We start from the raw sequence: 15,953 nt of genomic DNA, 5'->3' as shown, positions 1-15,953 counted from the left end.
TTAAAGTTTTACCTCGATGTTTTCTGCTTGAGTTTGCGATTCTGTAACTGACGTTGACATTTTCTAAAAATCAAAGCAAAACAAAAATATTATTACAAGTTTAAATTTAAACTGTATATCTATTGAAGCTTAGAACATTTATAGTACTGATGATTCCGGTGCACTTAAGCATTTCTCCACATGCACGGGAAACTCGTGTGTATTAACGTTGACTTTCTGTACTCATTGTTTTGTAGCTATTTTGAAAGAGGTCGCTGCAATCTTTGGAGCAACCTCGTTATAGAGCGTTTTCTCATGACGTCAAGGCGGCCATGATAGTGTACCAAACTAATCCTCTGGAAAAATTGAACTCTATTTTTATGCAAATACTTTCTTTAATTTGTTTCAGTTATCCAACATGGCTTCTGGTTACGTGATTGAAAACTCTCCATAGATAGTACTAACCTTCATCATGTGGTAACGTGTGTAATTTTTTAAATTTCCCAACCCTAATATACAACAAATCCTTAAGAACCCAAAATGACAAGAGGCAACCGGTTGACCATTTACAAAGCGTTGTAGAGTCAGAGGGCAGAGAGGGAATTGGACCCATCGAAGCTGCGTACAAATTCAACATCCTAAGCACTTCACCATTGACTTGCCAATTCTGTACTTAATCTCTACTTGCTTCTACAGAGTTTCTTAAAATTTCAATCACAGTTATATGCATTTTTAATTGTCATGCATCTCATACATGAGCCTCCGGCTCGGATACTCCGGGCAACCCTATCCTCCTATCCTACGCAGTGACTATAATAAATGATTGATTGACTTGTGTCACTACTAGCACGAAAGACGTAAAATTGAGGTTATAAAGACTGGAAACTGTTTGGGTTTGTGCTTAGATAGTTTCTTTGGCCTACCAATTCCTCATTGTCGTTCTCGTCTGCTTCGTCCTGAAACAGTATGGAGAATTACTATGGTCAGATAAACTAAACGAGAGAAGACACTAAAGTAGGCAAGAAAACAGAAACCAGGAACTTTCTTAAATGTCAGTATTGATCAAATCTCAGAGGAACATGTTTTCGATAAGATATCATACCGGGAAGGTTATTAAAAAGGTAACTCAAGGTGGTCGCTTCTTAGCACTTTTGGTTGCCGTGCGACCCAAATTAGAAACTGAACGTCTGTGCTTACGTATGTTTCACGCTTGAAACGTACCTGCTCGGAAGTACTTTTCTTACATTTTGCTGCACACCTCCTAAAGACAACGGGGTAATATCAGATGACAATTCAGCAAATCCTATCATTCTCTTGATGCGTGTAATTACTTCTCTGTTCTCCCCTCCTTCCTCACTTTACCTAGCCTCCCATAAGAAGAAATTCATGGATGATGCAGGATATAATCACAAGATCATGCATGAGCTTGTCAGAATGGAACTCCCTTTCAAATCAAGATTGCGATTCTCATCACACTGCACTCGAGTGACTTAAAATGATACGTTTTGCGGATAATGCGTTGAAGAGATGATAGTGACACCAAGGAGTGCGTCAAAACATATACTGTAGATAACAAAGTTGCTCAACACGCCCCCTCGAGCCTGTTCTTGCTGCAACCTTAGAACCTTAAGTCTTAAAAAATGGAAAGCCACACACTCCTTGATTAACTAAGTAACTGAATCTGTAACCAACAAATTTGCCCTTGATTTAATTATATCGGTTGCATTATCTTGAAGTTTTTTATGATATATTTCCCCGTAGCCGAGTAAACTGTAACTGAGCATTATGTGCGCAGAACAAATGAGGAAGTTCGTTACCTCACAATGAAGGTTAGTACCACCCATAACACGCCCGCGCCAGATAGTGCAGTGAATGCGATCCAAATGGCTGCAAAAAAGAGTTCGGAAGTTATTAATTAGACTGAAATAACAAGGTGTAGGCCTGAGTGGCTGGTGTTTTGCCGTAGTCAGGACCTTTGAATTTCTCTCCATCTTTCCCTGATTACCCATGATACACTCAAGAGCGTGAACTCGTGTATTTCAAGAATTCCAGATTTTCACAAATTTAGGTTTTGTGACATCATTACGACTGTACTAACTTTCCATTTTCAGTCACATTTCACAAGCCTCACTTATTAATACTTTTCATAGACGTTTTTACATAAATGAATCGTGTGCGAAGCATCTCGGTTTGTCGAGTTATTTTTACCTCTAAAGTTCTCCTAACGAACGCCCTTCATAATAAATAATTTCTCTTAGATTTATGTCTCCTGAAGTGATGAACGGTCTGGGTTCCTTTACTATGCCAAGCTGACAACTTTAAGGAAGTTTGCAGGCTCAAATCGACCAAAAAGTAACTGAGAACGTTCAATGTCAGCCCCAAATTCGGACGTTCCGTCCGAGCAAACCTTTAATGTTTTGCTTAATTTGACATCTTCTTTTTGCTCTCTTACTTTTACTGTTTTGGTGTTTTTGGAATGGCATTCTACGTTTTTTTTATGTAAAATTAATAAATCTCCCTTCCGTCCTTCTGTGAATTCTGTGTGGTGAAACAAATCCCCCCTTCCGTCCCCGGGTTTAACTACGGCAAAACCCAACCACAGCCCTAGTTGTGTGGATTTTGTCACATCCGACATCAAACGAAGATTTTAAATTTCGCACTCGCCAATTAGCGGCTAGATTGCAGAATACCCGGCCCGACACCCGGCCCACAAAAAAAACACTGCTCCCACAGTGCCGCAGTCGTGTTGTAATGCTGCGACCACAGTCCTACAGCCCTGTAGTCGTCAGTCGTTGAAATGATAATCAGTCGTGCTGCAATGCTGTGTGAGGAAGAAAGCACTCGTTTACTAATTAACCCTAAGCGCTCGTTTCAGTGATTACGCCTAAATTTTAGATTTCAGTTTTCGGTTCGGTCAACTACACTCATCTCAAGAGATCGTGTGAAGAAGAAAGCACTCATTTACTGATTAAATCTAAGCGCTCGTTTCAGCGATTAGGCCGAAGCACTCTCGTAAGATTTTAGCTTTCGTTTGCGGTTCGGTTAACTGCACTTATCACGAGATCGTCTTGCCCTTGACTCACTCAAACTTCACTATTCTACGACTACTGCACTGCGGCACTGCGATAGCAGTCGTTCACCTAACCTAATTGCATAATTTTGTTTGGTCACTGCGGGACCGCAGGAGCAAGAGATTTTTGCCGTTCAAAGTGGGCCGGGTATTAATAATGTATCAATTCTGAAAATTTCTATTTTAGTAACAAAAGAGCCTATAAAGTGAAAACAAAATAAGTTGACCATAAAAGGAGTGTTACGCCGTGCTACTATCTAACCAAAATTCAAACCTTAATTAAGTTTGATATGCTTATCATAAAAATGTGTTAATTTGAGACGTCTTCATTATCATCACTCAAATATTGCTTCAGTGCAAAACAGAAAGTTAACTTACCCATGTAGGAATTTTCAGGAGACTTCACCTCTTTCAGATGACATGTGACATTCGGTTTCACGGTATACTCATACCAACCTCTCTCACCAAAAAGATATTCCAAACTAAAGAAAAAGATTATGGAACTAGTGAACAGTGTTTGATTGAAATGCGCTTCTTTGTACTGGACGGTAAGGAAAAGAGAGTACGCACAAACCTGCAAAGTCTTCGTGATCCACTCTTTATCACGATCATAAATCTGTAATGGGTTTGTACAAAGATCTTTGTGTTATTGACAACTCCAGTTTTCAAAACTTGCAAAGGGCACTGAAAAAATAATGATGTAAATAAATCAATCTAATTCTCTTTTCGGAAAAAAAAGCAATTTCAACCTTAACTTTCGGAGGCCTTTGAGATCACCAGTTGTCATAAGTTTATATTTGGAATCAAGAAAGATGAAGCCCATGGACGAGGGACTACCTTGCATATTGGCGCGCGTGTAATAGGCAACGTGTTCCGTATCACGTGCCGCTCGAACGCGGCGTGCCGAGAAATAGAGATCTTTTTGGCATTGTAGAGGCAGATTTCGGACTTAAATTTGTTTAATTAACAACCCGTCTAGTTTTATAAGAACTTAATTACAAGGGGATGCCAGAACAGATATGAACAAACACTTATACACTGCTAGCTATGTGTGACAAAAAAGTTGATCCCCGACTACAGGCACAAAAGTAGTATCAAATGCATTTTCACGTGCACGGGAATGTGGTACGACTACCACAACGAAACTTGGTTATTTAGGCTTACTGCACGAATAATGACGCCTCTTGTTAATTTAATTACATGCGTGGATTGACCCGTGTGGCTGAGGGTCTCATAGATAACACTGAGATAATGCTCTCGATTCTAATTTTATACGGAGATTTGACGGACGAGCACCGCATACTCAAACACCGATCAAATAAGACTACAATATACCCGCAATAAATATCTGCAGACGACGTCGACACTACTTTTTAAAGACTACGTATTGTCTATCTTAAAAAGAATCATCATCATCACAACTGGCATTTAGTCCAAAGAAGCATGATTTCTTGCTATTAAGGCTGCATGGACAATCAGCAAGGAATGCCGATTGTCCTAATTTTTTACTCTGTTTACTTGTTTTCTTTTGTTTGTTTGTTTTTTGTACTGGGTCAAAAACTTTCTGTATCTTTAAAGTTCAGGGATCATCAATTTAATCAACAAATAGAACAAGCTTTAAATTCAAGAAGTGAACCTTGTAACAGTTTGAAGAAATTCCTTCCACTGTAATTGGATGATTGAGAGTAGAAGTTATGTTCACAAACGCTGTGTCCATTTTCAACTTGCCAGTAAACGTTTCCTCAGTTGGCGTACAGTCTTTGGGAGAGCCATTGTAAACACAACCTGTGGTAGTTAAAAGTCTCATATTTATTTATTGCCCATGACAAGACAAAACAAGCTTTATTTGTCAAATTGATTAGCTAACTTGATGTTTGGTGCGAGAAGCCAATGGTTGGAAGCTCCTTGTCATGGACTCCTGAGGTAGTAAAATGCAAAACTCTTGCGTGATCAAACTAGCGAGGTGGTGAGCATCGTGGGAAAGGGTGGAAGTCAGGAGAAGAAGTGAACAAATTATGACACGATTACTCGCGTTTGATGATAGTGTTTGATGTTCAAAGTAAACGACAATCACGTTAAGGTGGGAAATGATCTGGAGCGGACAAAGCCGGACGTATACAAAACATGGAGCCCAGGTCCATGGACCACCCCTGTGGACCCGCTCCATGGACCCCTTCATGAACCCGGTCCATGGACCACCCCTGTGGACCACCCCTCATTTTGTAAAGTAAGTACGTTTTACAAGCAGAAAAATCTTCAGACGGAAGAGAGAAGTGATCCTCGCACTTATCTGAAAAGTTTAAGCTAGAGTCCGTGACCATGACGAGGAGCTAGGCCTATGTTACAGTATTTTTATATACCAGGAGCCCATGTACGATCTATCTATTTTTAGACTACCTTTTCTGCAAAAGACAAAGAAAATTCCGGTTGGGTGACGCTATGACGACAAGTTAGTTTCTTGTGATTGGTCATCGGGCTCCACAGGATTCTCATTAGAGGGAATATAGAGCTGTTGTCCGCTCCTAGTTATGGGCTACTGATTTAAGCAATTGCCTGTTTTGTAGAGTGACACTTATACCACCTATTTGGTGGCTCCGCTTTTCAAATAGAAGTTCATTTCATTCATAAAGTCCTTCACCAGAACAAATGAGCCCAACATTGATCTGCTCCCAACTGATGAGTGGCTTCAAAGCTCAGTAGGTAGAGCATTGTGCCGCCGGGCATCGCAGAGGTCAGTAGTTCGAATCCCGTTGAGGCCCCCTGAATTTTTTAAGCGTCTATAAAGAGACAATTTTTAGAACAACTAAGATATTTGAAAATATGAGAATTTTTATCCCGGAAAAGATGCTCATTTTCACGTGTGCAGAAATGCCTGTTGGTTTCACCAACGTAGCGAGCACCACAGCCCGCACATTCAAGTAAATTTGTATACAACACGTGATTTGAGAGAATCCGGAATGAAATCCTCTGAAGTAAAAATGTTGCACAGTTTGAATGGAGAGAAAATTACTTTAACATTTAAATCCTTGCAATACTTGCTGATAATAGATGAAATTTTCTTTCTAGAATAAGATGAGTAGAAACCGATGTAAGGTAGTTTGCGAAAATGGCAGTTGGATACATCATGTTTAGGGGCTTCTTTTGTAGCAACATTTCTAAGATAACCTTGAACGGACTTGTCGGTTAACCAACTGGGAAACATATTACGTTTCAATATAGTAGTTACAGTATTGAAATAGTTTTGAAAACCCTGGGTAGTGTTGTTAATTCAATATGCCCTGTCGATGAGAGTTTTAATTAACTCTAATTTTTTTGTACTAAAAGGGAGTAAAACTGAAATAATTTTAAGTAGTGTACTTAGAAATTATTTCAGTTTTACTCCCTTGAGGACCGGAGGAACTTTACTTTTCACGTGACGTTTTCTTTGAAATCGTCAAAAACCACCACACTCCCTCCCCCTAAAAAACAGGGGCACCCAACGACCAATTTGTTGTAAAATGTATTATTATACCCCAGTTAATGAAAATAAATGTTATTAAGGCATTTTCAGGTGTTTTTCATTGTTGCTGGGAAAACATTATCTGTTCCTTTTTCCCAGCAAGACACACAAGAAATTTCCCAGCCAGCTAGATAAAATTGGTTGGTTTCCCAGCCAGTAGGCTCGATTTCCAGCCGTTTTGTGAGTGCGGTTGTCCTCCTCCCAACTGGAGTGGGCGAGGAACGTGGGCTCACAAAACGGCTGGAAATCGAGCCTACCCAGCCAGCTGATCAAATTTATTTCCCAGCCAGGAATTCCGCGCGCTTTCAAATCCCTCAATCCGAAACGACCGAACAAAAGCGACAAAACCGGGACAAAACAGGTTTTTTTCCGCAAGCGCAATCACTCTGACCAGCCGTCGTATGTTTGCGACTACTCTCTGGGAGAGGAGAGGGGTTTTTTTTTTTTTTTTCAGTCGTCCTCAGTCTTCAGAGTTTCTACAGCCAGCTCGGGTTGAAATGCTGGAAAAAGTCAGTAATTCCCAGGCAAAACCTCTATCAATAACAAAATTTCCCAGCCAGCTCATCGAAACACCTGTATTTTTGCCAACCAGCAAGATTCCCCTGGGGAACAGATAATGTGAGGAACAGATTCGTTGGGTGCCCCTGAAAAAAGTCAATATTTGTGGACGCTTTTGATGGACATGCCAATGATTGAACCAAGTGCAATCGATTTTACATATTATTCTGAAAAAAATTAAAAGTATCTTGAACATGAGAAGAAATTTGAAACATTCGATCAACGAAAACGCAGAATGTGGAAACAAACAGGCGCATGTAACAAGTCGATGGATTCGTGACGAATGAATTTCTTGATAAACATTTCCGCTTCGGGATCGAAAACCTCTGCTTGTCAAAAAAAAAAAAAGGCACCATTTCGATTCAGCTCAATCTGACTGAATTTAGCACAAATCTTTTTTCAGAGCTCCAGAAAAAATCAGTTGACAAGCTCTGTGATCATTCAGTTGTGATATATAACCGCTCACATTGCGTTTTACTTTGGCAGAATAAGATGTTTATCGTCTTCAGAGAATCGTGAAGGTTTTCTATTTGATAGAATCGTCAAAAAATCCTCGTTCCCGAGTAACTCTTGATGCATTCAATCAATCTGATGAGGTTTTACCTTTTATATAGCATACATGCAGAGGATCGTTGCAGAAAGCATGAGAATGGACCGAAAAAGCGCTCAATTTCGTCCAATGAATATTCCTTACATTTGAATTAATTAACTTACCAAATTTCCCTGACAGAAAAAATCCCACAAAGAGATATCGGAAAGACATGTTTAGTGCTAGTGCTATGGCTACAAGAAGAGCTTATGATGGGATCTCACACATACAGCTAAGGCGAGAGAAAGGAAATAGACGCTAGAAAACATTCAACTGATATCTTAGCTTGACCTTTTGACAGGCGTCTTTTGTATCAAGATCTATCAAGGAAACGAGTCGTGCAAATATTTATTCTCTTGCAAAACATAATGCACTGTCCATTAGCAAAGACCGCATAATGAAAACGAAGGCAAGGCAGCTGCCTTAGAATTGAACCGCGAGTAACTTTTTTCAACGAAAATAGTCTCTATTTTGTTCTTGGTGTCCGCTTGGTATATTATAATGCACAACAGATACCTGTCAAACAGTTTGGTCATATCAAATTATAGAACCCGTTGTAAGTGGAGACGTTTTTCTCTGAGAAGAGGGCTGGGTACGGTTAAAGGGTTGGGAATTGTGCCCGCCCACTTCGGGCCTCTTTGGTCGGGGAAGCCCTGTGAGACTTAGTAGGGGTGGGGTCAGGAATGAATGACCAACAAGGGCGACGTGTCGCTTGTCTGAATTTTAAAAGGTCTCGTGTCGGTGTTTCATGTTGCTGTCGGAAATTAATGAAAATTTTAGAAAAGGATGTCGTTTGTCGTGCCCCACTTTAAGTGCTGTCGCTATTATTTTACGCCATGTTACCCTGACAGAGCGTCATGATGAAGTAGGTTTTTATTAGATCTGATAGCATTGAGTGAAAACTGATTTCTGCGCCAGCGACAATGATAGTCTGAAAGCCTCCCGTGTTTTTTTTCTCTTTCAAGAAACTAAGGGCGCTTTTCTTTTGTGAGAACGGGTTGGCCAGACCCGTTAGTTTGCAAAGAAAATGCAATAATTTGAAGGAACACTAACTTGCATGTAGCCTTCGTAGCTGGCGGGAGGCAAACAACGAGCTACGCAGGCATGATAATCCCTCGCATTCTCCTGAAGGAATATTCATCCTCAAAATGTGTTAATTTGTAGGAGTTGTAGAATTAGTGGAGTTAGTCCTTCCTAATGCCCGGCGGCCTGGCTGGGCAGTTGCGTCCTGAGAGGGGCTTCCCTAAGGGCGCGTTCGATTGACCGTATTCCGGAATAGGAATTCATAGAATAGAAGTTAGAAATCCTTCGTTTTTTGATTCATATTAATATTCTTAAACATCTGCTAAAATGCTATTTTAAACATGGCTTTATCATCCCTTTTGCTGCAAAACGCCACACATAGTGTTTTAAATTATCATTCCGCGTAATCTTATTCCGGAATAGGGTCAATCGAACGCGCCTTAAGATTGTCGGGGCTCATTTCCGGTAAATCAACAGGTGTGAGAGTCTGTCTGTTACCAAATAATTGTTTCTTCAGTTAATTCTCCTCTAATTTCTCAGTCCAATCCAGTCGTGAAAGTCATACTTGCTGTACAGGTACCAGTCTTTTTCAGCTGCGATTTCATGGAAATTACTCTTGACGCGGACGATAATATGGTCTTCACGGCGTTTTCACTCATAATATTTATTGTGTTAGCAGCTCTCTCAACGCAGAAATCAGGTGAGTACTTACCTCACATCAGGCAATGGAGACGCTTTTATGAAGGGATCGTTCTCGAGAGCTTGCGATGCGTACTAAGTACATGTACAGCGCTCACGATGTGAGATATTAGAAACGCGTTTGGAGAGGTTAACGCAGTTGTCTACCGTTCCCGTATTTGAAACGGCTTTATAGTGATTAACAACGAAAGATTAGCCCGAAGACCAAATCTGAACTAAGCAAGACCATGCAGTGCTTCTTTATTTATCATATATTACGTAGTGTCATTCAAAGCTCAAAAGCTGAAAGATTTAAGAGGTACAGCGAGATTCTGATGTGTAAGATCTTTCTATTCTTACGTTGACATTTGGGATAAATGAAAGCCAAAGCACACGGAGCCTGGAGAATCTTTCGTACCGCGTCCTTTGTTTCCTACGATCGTTTTCCCAGCGACATAAAAATTAATACAGTGAGCTTGTTAAAAAATCATGTGACTTGCCACGACCCCAGGATGTTAATGAAAACCGGAAGTGCACATTTTAAGAACATTTGGGATTGTTGCCGTTTCAGGAGAAAGGTCAACTTCTTGCTTAACTCGTTCAGAATATTAAGACTCAGGCAAACGGCTTGAACATTTTCTTCAACATCCAAATGTTCAATTTTGTTGAACGGTGATTTTGAAACTGTTTGCCCCCCACTTTCAACCCTCAGTTGAAACATGTTGAATCGAATTTGAATCGATGTTGAATGAGTTTAAAAGTGTTTAAACTTTGCTTAAACATCCATTCAACATTTTCATTAATGTTGAATGAGCGTGTAGACTAATTTGTATCCATGTATGCATCTATAGAGCGAGTTTCAATTGAGTGTCGTAAAACCAAAACCAAAGTAATTACTTTGACCAATCAAAAAGGACTGAGACAATCTGGCAAACCAATCAAAACTCGAAGTAATTACACGTAGCCGACACAAAGCGCGGGAAAATGTGCACGCGTGAGCCACGATTGGTTTTGGTTTCACTTCTGATTGGATGAAAAAATGGCGCGAGAATTTTGAACCAGTCACTGAGTGAAGTAATCATAAACCAAAGTAATTATCTAATTACTTTCGACACTCAATTGAAAACCGCTCTAGTAACAACTCCGTATCCATTACAATAACAACCGTGGCTGCAGCCTGGGACTGAATACAAGGCCTTTTGTGAGCTTTGTGGAATCAAAACTTTGATGATGTGTTGAAACTATTTGCCCACCCCAGCAGTCAACATCGTTCAACATCATTCAACAAAATTGAACGGATGTTGAAGCAATGTTCAAGCCGTTTGCCTGCGCCTTAAAGGTCTGACACCTGTTTACAAATGTTTTTTTTTTTTTATTGTAAAAACAGAATCCCTTGTTTTGGCAACCACTGAGAAATTACGAGGTTGGCTCATCTAAACCAATAGGTGGCATCACTGATATCCTTGGTGCATAAGTCTTGAAGAAAAATTTACCTTTTCAATTTTTTTGGTGGCCTACATCAAGGGAACTACAAGAAGTCAGTGCAAAATTCAGACTGCAAACCAGGGATTAAATGCAGACAAATGCAAACTAAGGTTATAATGCTACTGTTGAAATTAAGCCCAAACCCTTCGGAAGAGCTAACCTTAGGCCTATCTAATTAGGCATAAAACCCCTCAATATTCAAGGTTAGCTCTTAGCACTTCTTAAGGAGTTTGGGCTTTTCAACTGCAGACTTAACATTATTACCTTAGTCTGCATTTTTACCTCCGATCTGGACTCTGGAGTGTTAACCTCAAGGTCAGGAGACCATTTAACTGGAATGTTTTTGTTCAAGAAATAATTTTGTTTTTATTTTGCATCCATCAGCTCATTAGATTAGATTAGATTTTTGCATTCATCAGCTCATTAGATCAATTGCTAGATTATTTCTGAGATTAAAAATTTGGCATTTTGAGACAAGATGGACCATGACCAGTGATCCTTGTAGAAACAGCAGAAGTGAGTCCTACACAGAGGAGTGCGGGTCCTCCATCCTGGAGTGCGAGTTTCACAGAATGAGCCTTTGTTGGGCTCACCTTACAATTGGGTGCTGCTTACTGCAACAAATATATTTTGGGATCTTTTCTTATGTAGAGATGAAAAGTCATCAACTGTTGATGGCTCTAAAGATAATTTTTTTTTTTACTTTCAAAGCAGCGCACCATCTTTTAGGGAATTCGGGAGCCTGAGACACAGCACTTGCATGCATGTACATTGATCACTATATGACAGACCATGTTTAATTAAAGTAATTTGTAATAGTCACTTGAAACCCTGCTTCCCTTCTGGGTTCTGGTGCCATCTTGCTTTGGAAGATTGTAATGTTTACCAATAATAAGTGGCTGATTTCCAAAACCTGCTTCCCTGTTTTGTTTGGTCAGGTCTTGGCAGTGCAGGGCAGCATGCACATTCGACGGAAGCACCACCTGTAACTTTGGACAAATTACCAATGGATACAGCCATCCTCTCAGTTGATGTAGATGTTTTACACCAGCTACCAGAACTAAATTTTAGCCTCTTGGGAATTTCAACCAACTGTCATAAGGTACAGTACGTTCATGAATGGAAATCTGCTTGTATTATGTCTGTAAGAGCAGATGATCAATGTACATGTACAAAAACTTCTTTGTTGCTGTATGTACACAGTGTCCTCCTCAGATTTTGAAGGAAGGTGTAAGAAGTGAAGCAAAGTTCAATATAACAGTTGAAACAAGTTATCATTTTAATCTGACGCTGAAAAACTCTCATGGAAAAGTAGTTTGCAGGTAATTTAACTAATACATTTAATTATAATTATTTTGTGTATTCCTTCCTTGACATGTATTGTACATGTACTGTACATGCAGTTTACAAAAAAGATATTGTATTTTTTTTGTCATACATAACTATAATAAACAGTGATTTAGATCAACATATAATGGCAAAAACTAACGATAAAAGAGTCCAACGTTTCGGGGATATCTTGGCACCATTGTCAACGGAAACTAACTTAAATATGTGATTTCAAGAGTAACTAAGAATTCGGAGTCATTAATTTGCATAAGTTAGACAAAGGCCTTAGCGCAAATTGAGTCTGATTGTACATCTAAACAATGTCATAATTGTTTAATGAGTAACATCTCATTAAAGAGACAATAAAACTTGTTCTGGCATTTTTTCAACACCTTAAAGTGGTACTATGATCAAAAAATTATTTACTTTTTTTCTTCAGATTTTGAAAGCGTTTTCGCTTAACACCTAACGGGCAAAATTTTGAGCTTTGAGTTTTATCCAAAGGCTGTTTATTTTGAGTGTAAAGTTTGGATTTCATGGTCCGCCATTACTCACGTTCAAAACTGGCCGATTGGACCTCAGAGGGTTGGATCTAGAGAAAATGACGTCATTTACTCACTAGCTTAAAATTTAGGCGTGTAAACACAATTTATTTTATATGCAAAACACGGGTTGAAAAGCCTGAAAGCCCGAAACTCCCGTGCTGCATATTAATTAGGCCGCGTACACATGCATTGCATTCTTAAACTAGTGAGTGTTTGACGTCATTTTCTCCTCGACCCAGCTCTCTCAAGATTTTAAAGTTAGTAATGGCGGATCAATAAATAAGAAAATTCCAGCTAAAATAAACAGGTGTCTTTTTAAAATCAGAACTTAAAACTTGGGTGAGTTAGTGTTTAGTTAACATAGTTTTGAAATCCAAAGGAAAAACAATTTTTTTTTTTTTGGTCGTAGTACCACTTTAAACAAATAAAGCAATTGCTAAGGTCATCCGGAACTGATTGCACATTTAAACATGTAGTCGTAATTGTTTAATGAGTAACATCTCGTTAACGAGACAATCAAGCTTGTTCTGGCATGTTTTCAACACCTTAAAGCAATTGCGAAGGTCATCCGGAACCGTGCCTGGGTGTCTATTATCATAATGTTTACGCACTGACGAGATCTTGCGTTGATTCTATGTCCATCAACGCATACGAACAGATGCGTACGTGTGTATTCGACATAACCAGCATTGCACTGGTCACACTTGAATTGATATACAACCCATTGTTGGTCAATGAGCTGAGACTTTGGTTCACTTGTCGCGAACTCCTGGGCAATCTTGCAACTCATAAAAACCGGCTGGACAGTAGTCTGGAGCTTCACACTGAGATCTTAATTTTAACTGCATCTTCACAATAATATTAGCAGACTCCTGGTCTTTAAAGGGTATAATGACCCGAGTAGTGTTTTCTGTCCTACTGTTAGACTGCAAAGAAGACTGGTCATCGACCCTTGAATTTAGGAAGGTTTTAACAGTGGAGTCCACAAGGTGCTGGGGATACTTCAGTTTAAAGAACAAAAACTTCAGTCAATCACGCTCCTCATTGAAGTACGACCATGACGAAGATAGGTGATATCAGCGATCGAGCATAGTTGTCAGTAGGCCACGCTTGTACCTATTGTCGACATGACTGTGGTAATGGAGGAGCAGACCACTATTCGTTGGCTTCACGAATACTTTGGTTTCGATACAGGGCACTTGGTTTAGGAGTTGAATAACGATGAAGGTGAGCATTCCATCCTTTTCGACCTCCATAGTAAATTTAATGGTGGGGTGGGCATGGTTGAGGGTGAAGAGGAAGTTCCTAATTAAATTTTAGATAACACAGGCATCACGGTGAGTGTGTCATCAACTTATCAACAATAATAAGGTGGCATTTACCCTCAATGTCTAATTTCTCTTCAATAGATGGCATAAATACGTTGGCTACCAAGGGCCTGAGGGGGGATCCCATCACTACACCATCTATCTGTTCGTACAAGGAGATATTGAATTGGAAGAGCTGGCCCTTGGTGGCCACACCCAAAAGATTGATAAGGTCCTGCTTAGAAATTTTCAAGTTGTACTTGGAATTAAACCAGTTGTTTCCAAAAGCTCTGTCTGTGAGAATCTTAATGGTTTCATCCAAAGGTACATTCCTGAACAATGAGGACACATCAAAGGACACCAGTAAATCACCAAGTGTTATGTTGAGGTCTCGCGGTAGTTCATTCACAAAGTCGAAAATATGGGTGACCTGATTTAGTGACAATGGTGTGAGCATAGTTGTACGTATTAGTTGCCTATAGGATTGGTCACATGGCTAACTTCTCCTTGTTTGTTTTCGGTAACCCATACAGGTGTGCCAGTCGAGAACCAGTTGGACAAAGGGACTGGGCCACAGCCTGGGGGAGGATCCTAGTCATGGTAGATTTTACAAGAACCTCCTTTTCGAAAAGCAGATGCTTGGGTGGTCTGCCACAGGTTATGGGTCATTTTGAAGAAATGGGACGAAATTTGCTGGTGTCATTGACAGAAGCTTCAGATAGTAGATGTAGATATACAACTTATCCATTCCAACCATGCCTGAGCCTTTGTCTGGTTTTGTTACATGTATGACAACATCATCATGGCGCTTTAGTTGCTTAATGGCTGTCAAAAGAAACTGAGCTCATGCGAGGAGATGTTCGAGATATGCTTGTCAACATCAACTTCTACATCTGTATATTTAACAACCTTGAAAAGTGTAGCGAGAAGCAGATCAATTGCGATTGCTCAATCGAGTTTCTTAGACTCTGCCAGAATTTTAACCTTACACCAACATTCGCTAGGGTTGACAAAGACAAGTCATCAAAGTGGAAAAAGTCTTCGGAATCCTACAGCAAAAATGTTCTTGCCGAGGAGCTCCGTGCCAAGATCAAACAGAGTGAAGCCCTCAAATGTGAGGTCAAATCCATCTACACAAATATCCGACAAGCCTGTAGTCTGTTTCGATACACTTGCATTCTTCGCATCATTAACAGCCTTCGAAAGGATTACTTCCAGGAAGTCATCTTGAGGTTGCTAAACATAGAAGTTGATGTTGACGAGCATACATGTATCTCAAACATTTCCTCGCATGAGCTCAGTTTCTTCCAGAAATTGCTTCTCTGTTGAGGCTTAAAGTTTGCCATAACCCAGCGCATCTCAAGCATTCAGGTTAAGGCGAGTTTTGAGAAGGCCTTCTGGAAGAAGGAAGGGCATCTAAACATTGAGAACTCTAAGGAACTGGCTGCCGCCACATCAAGGTCTACGGCCATTAAGCAACTAAAGCGCCATGATGATATTGTCATAACAAAACCAGACAAAGGCTCAGGTATGTTGTAACGGATGAGTCGGAATAATTATCTACATCTATTATCCGAAGCTTCTGTCAATGACACCGGCAAATTTCGTCCCGTTTCTTCAAAACGACCCATAACCTGTGGCAGACCACCCAAGCACTATCATCTGCTTTTGGCAAAGGAGGTTCTTGTACAGTCTACCATCACTAGGATCCTCCCCCACACTGTGGCCCAGTCTCTTTGTTCAACTGGTTTTAGACTGGCACACCTGTATGGGTTTCACGAAAACACACAAGAAGAAATTAACCATGTGACCAATCCTATGGGCAACTAATACATGTATGTACAACTATGCTCTGGCGAAATGGCTGGACAACAAGCTCAAACCGTTGTCA

General features: G+C 40.0%; 2 protein-coding genes across 6 annotated transcripts in view; one reads left to right on the top strand and one right to left on the bottom strand.

Annotated features, from left to right (window-relative positions):
• LOC138023311 (heparan-alpha-glucosaminide N-acetyltransferase-like) overlaps window positions 1–15,953 on the bottom strand; it is a 28,916-nt gene that overhangs the window by 11,876 nt on the left and 1,087 nt on the right. Inside the window, exons 1-8 of one of the 4 annotated variants that reach the window (XM_068870332.1) lie at window positions 7,821–7,992; window positions 4,686–4,834; window positions 3,624–3,733; window positions 3,428–3,531; window positions 1,797–1,866; window positions 1,201–1,240; window positions 903–935; window positions 13–63 (exon numbers count right to left, since the gene is read on the bottom strand). In XM_068870332.1, the coding sequence (XP_068726433.1) occupies window positions 13–63; window positions 903–935; window positions 1,201–1,240; window positions 1,797–1,866; window positions 3,428–3,531; window positions 3,624–3,733; window positions 4,686–4,834; window positions 7,821–7,869 (606 nt within the window). In that variant the 5' untranslated portion in view covers window positions 7,870–7,992. Of the gene's footprint in view, window positions 1–12; window positions 64–902; window positions 936–1,200; window positions 1,241–1,796; window positions 1,867–3,427; window positions 3,532–3,623; window positions 3,734–4,685; window positions 4,835–7,820; window positions 7,993–15,953 lie in introns of those variants that run through there. The other 3 variants (XM_068870326.1, XM_068870337.1, XM_068870344.1) reach the window with 3 other exon arrangements.
• LOC138023298 (heparan-alpha-glucosaminide N-acetyltransferase-like) overlaps window positions 8,429–15,953 on the top strand; it is a 39,753-nt gene continuing 32,228 nt past the window's right edge. For both annotated transcript variants that reach the window (XM_068870320.1, XM_068870314.1), the window contains exons 1-4: window positions 8,429–8,560; window positions 9,259–9,418; window positions 11,820–11,983; window positions 12,085–12,203. In XM_068870320.1, coding sequence (XP_068726421.1) covers window positions 8,444–8,560; window positions 9,259–9,418; window positions 11,820–11,983; window positions 12,085–12,203 — 560 coding nt within the window. In that variant the 5' untranslated portion in view covers window positions 8,429–8,443. The remainder of the gene's footprint in view (window positions 8,561–9,258; window positions 9,419–11,819; window positions 11,984–12,084; window positions 12,204–15,953) is intronic.

The sequence above is a fragment of the Montipora capricornis genome, chromosome 2, assembly GCF_036669925.1.
Source record: "Montipora capricornis isolate CH-2021 chromosome 2, ASM3666992v2, whole genome shotgun sequence".
Lineage (NCBI taxonomy): Eukaryota > Metazoa > Cnidaria > Anthozoa > Scleractinia > Acroporidae > Montipora > Montipora capricornis.
This window is presented reverse-complemented; position numbering and strand designations above follow the sequence as displayed.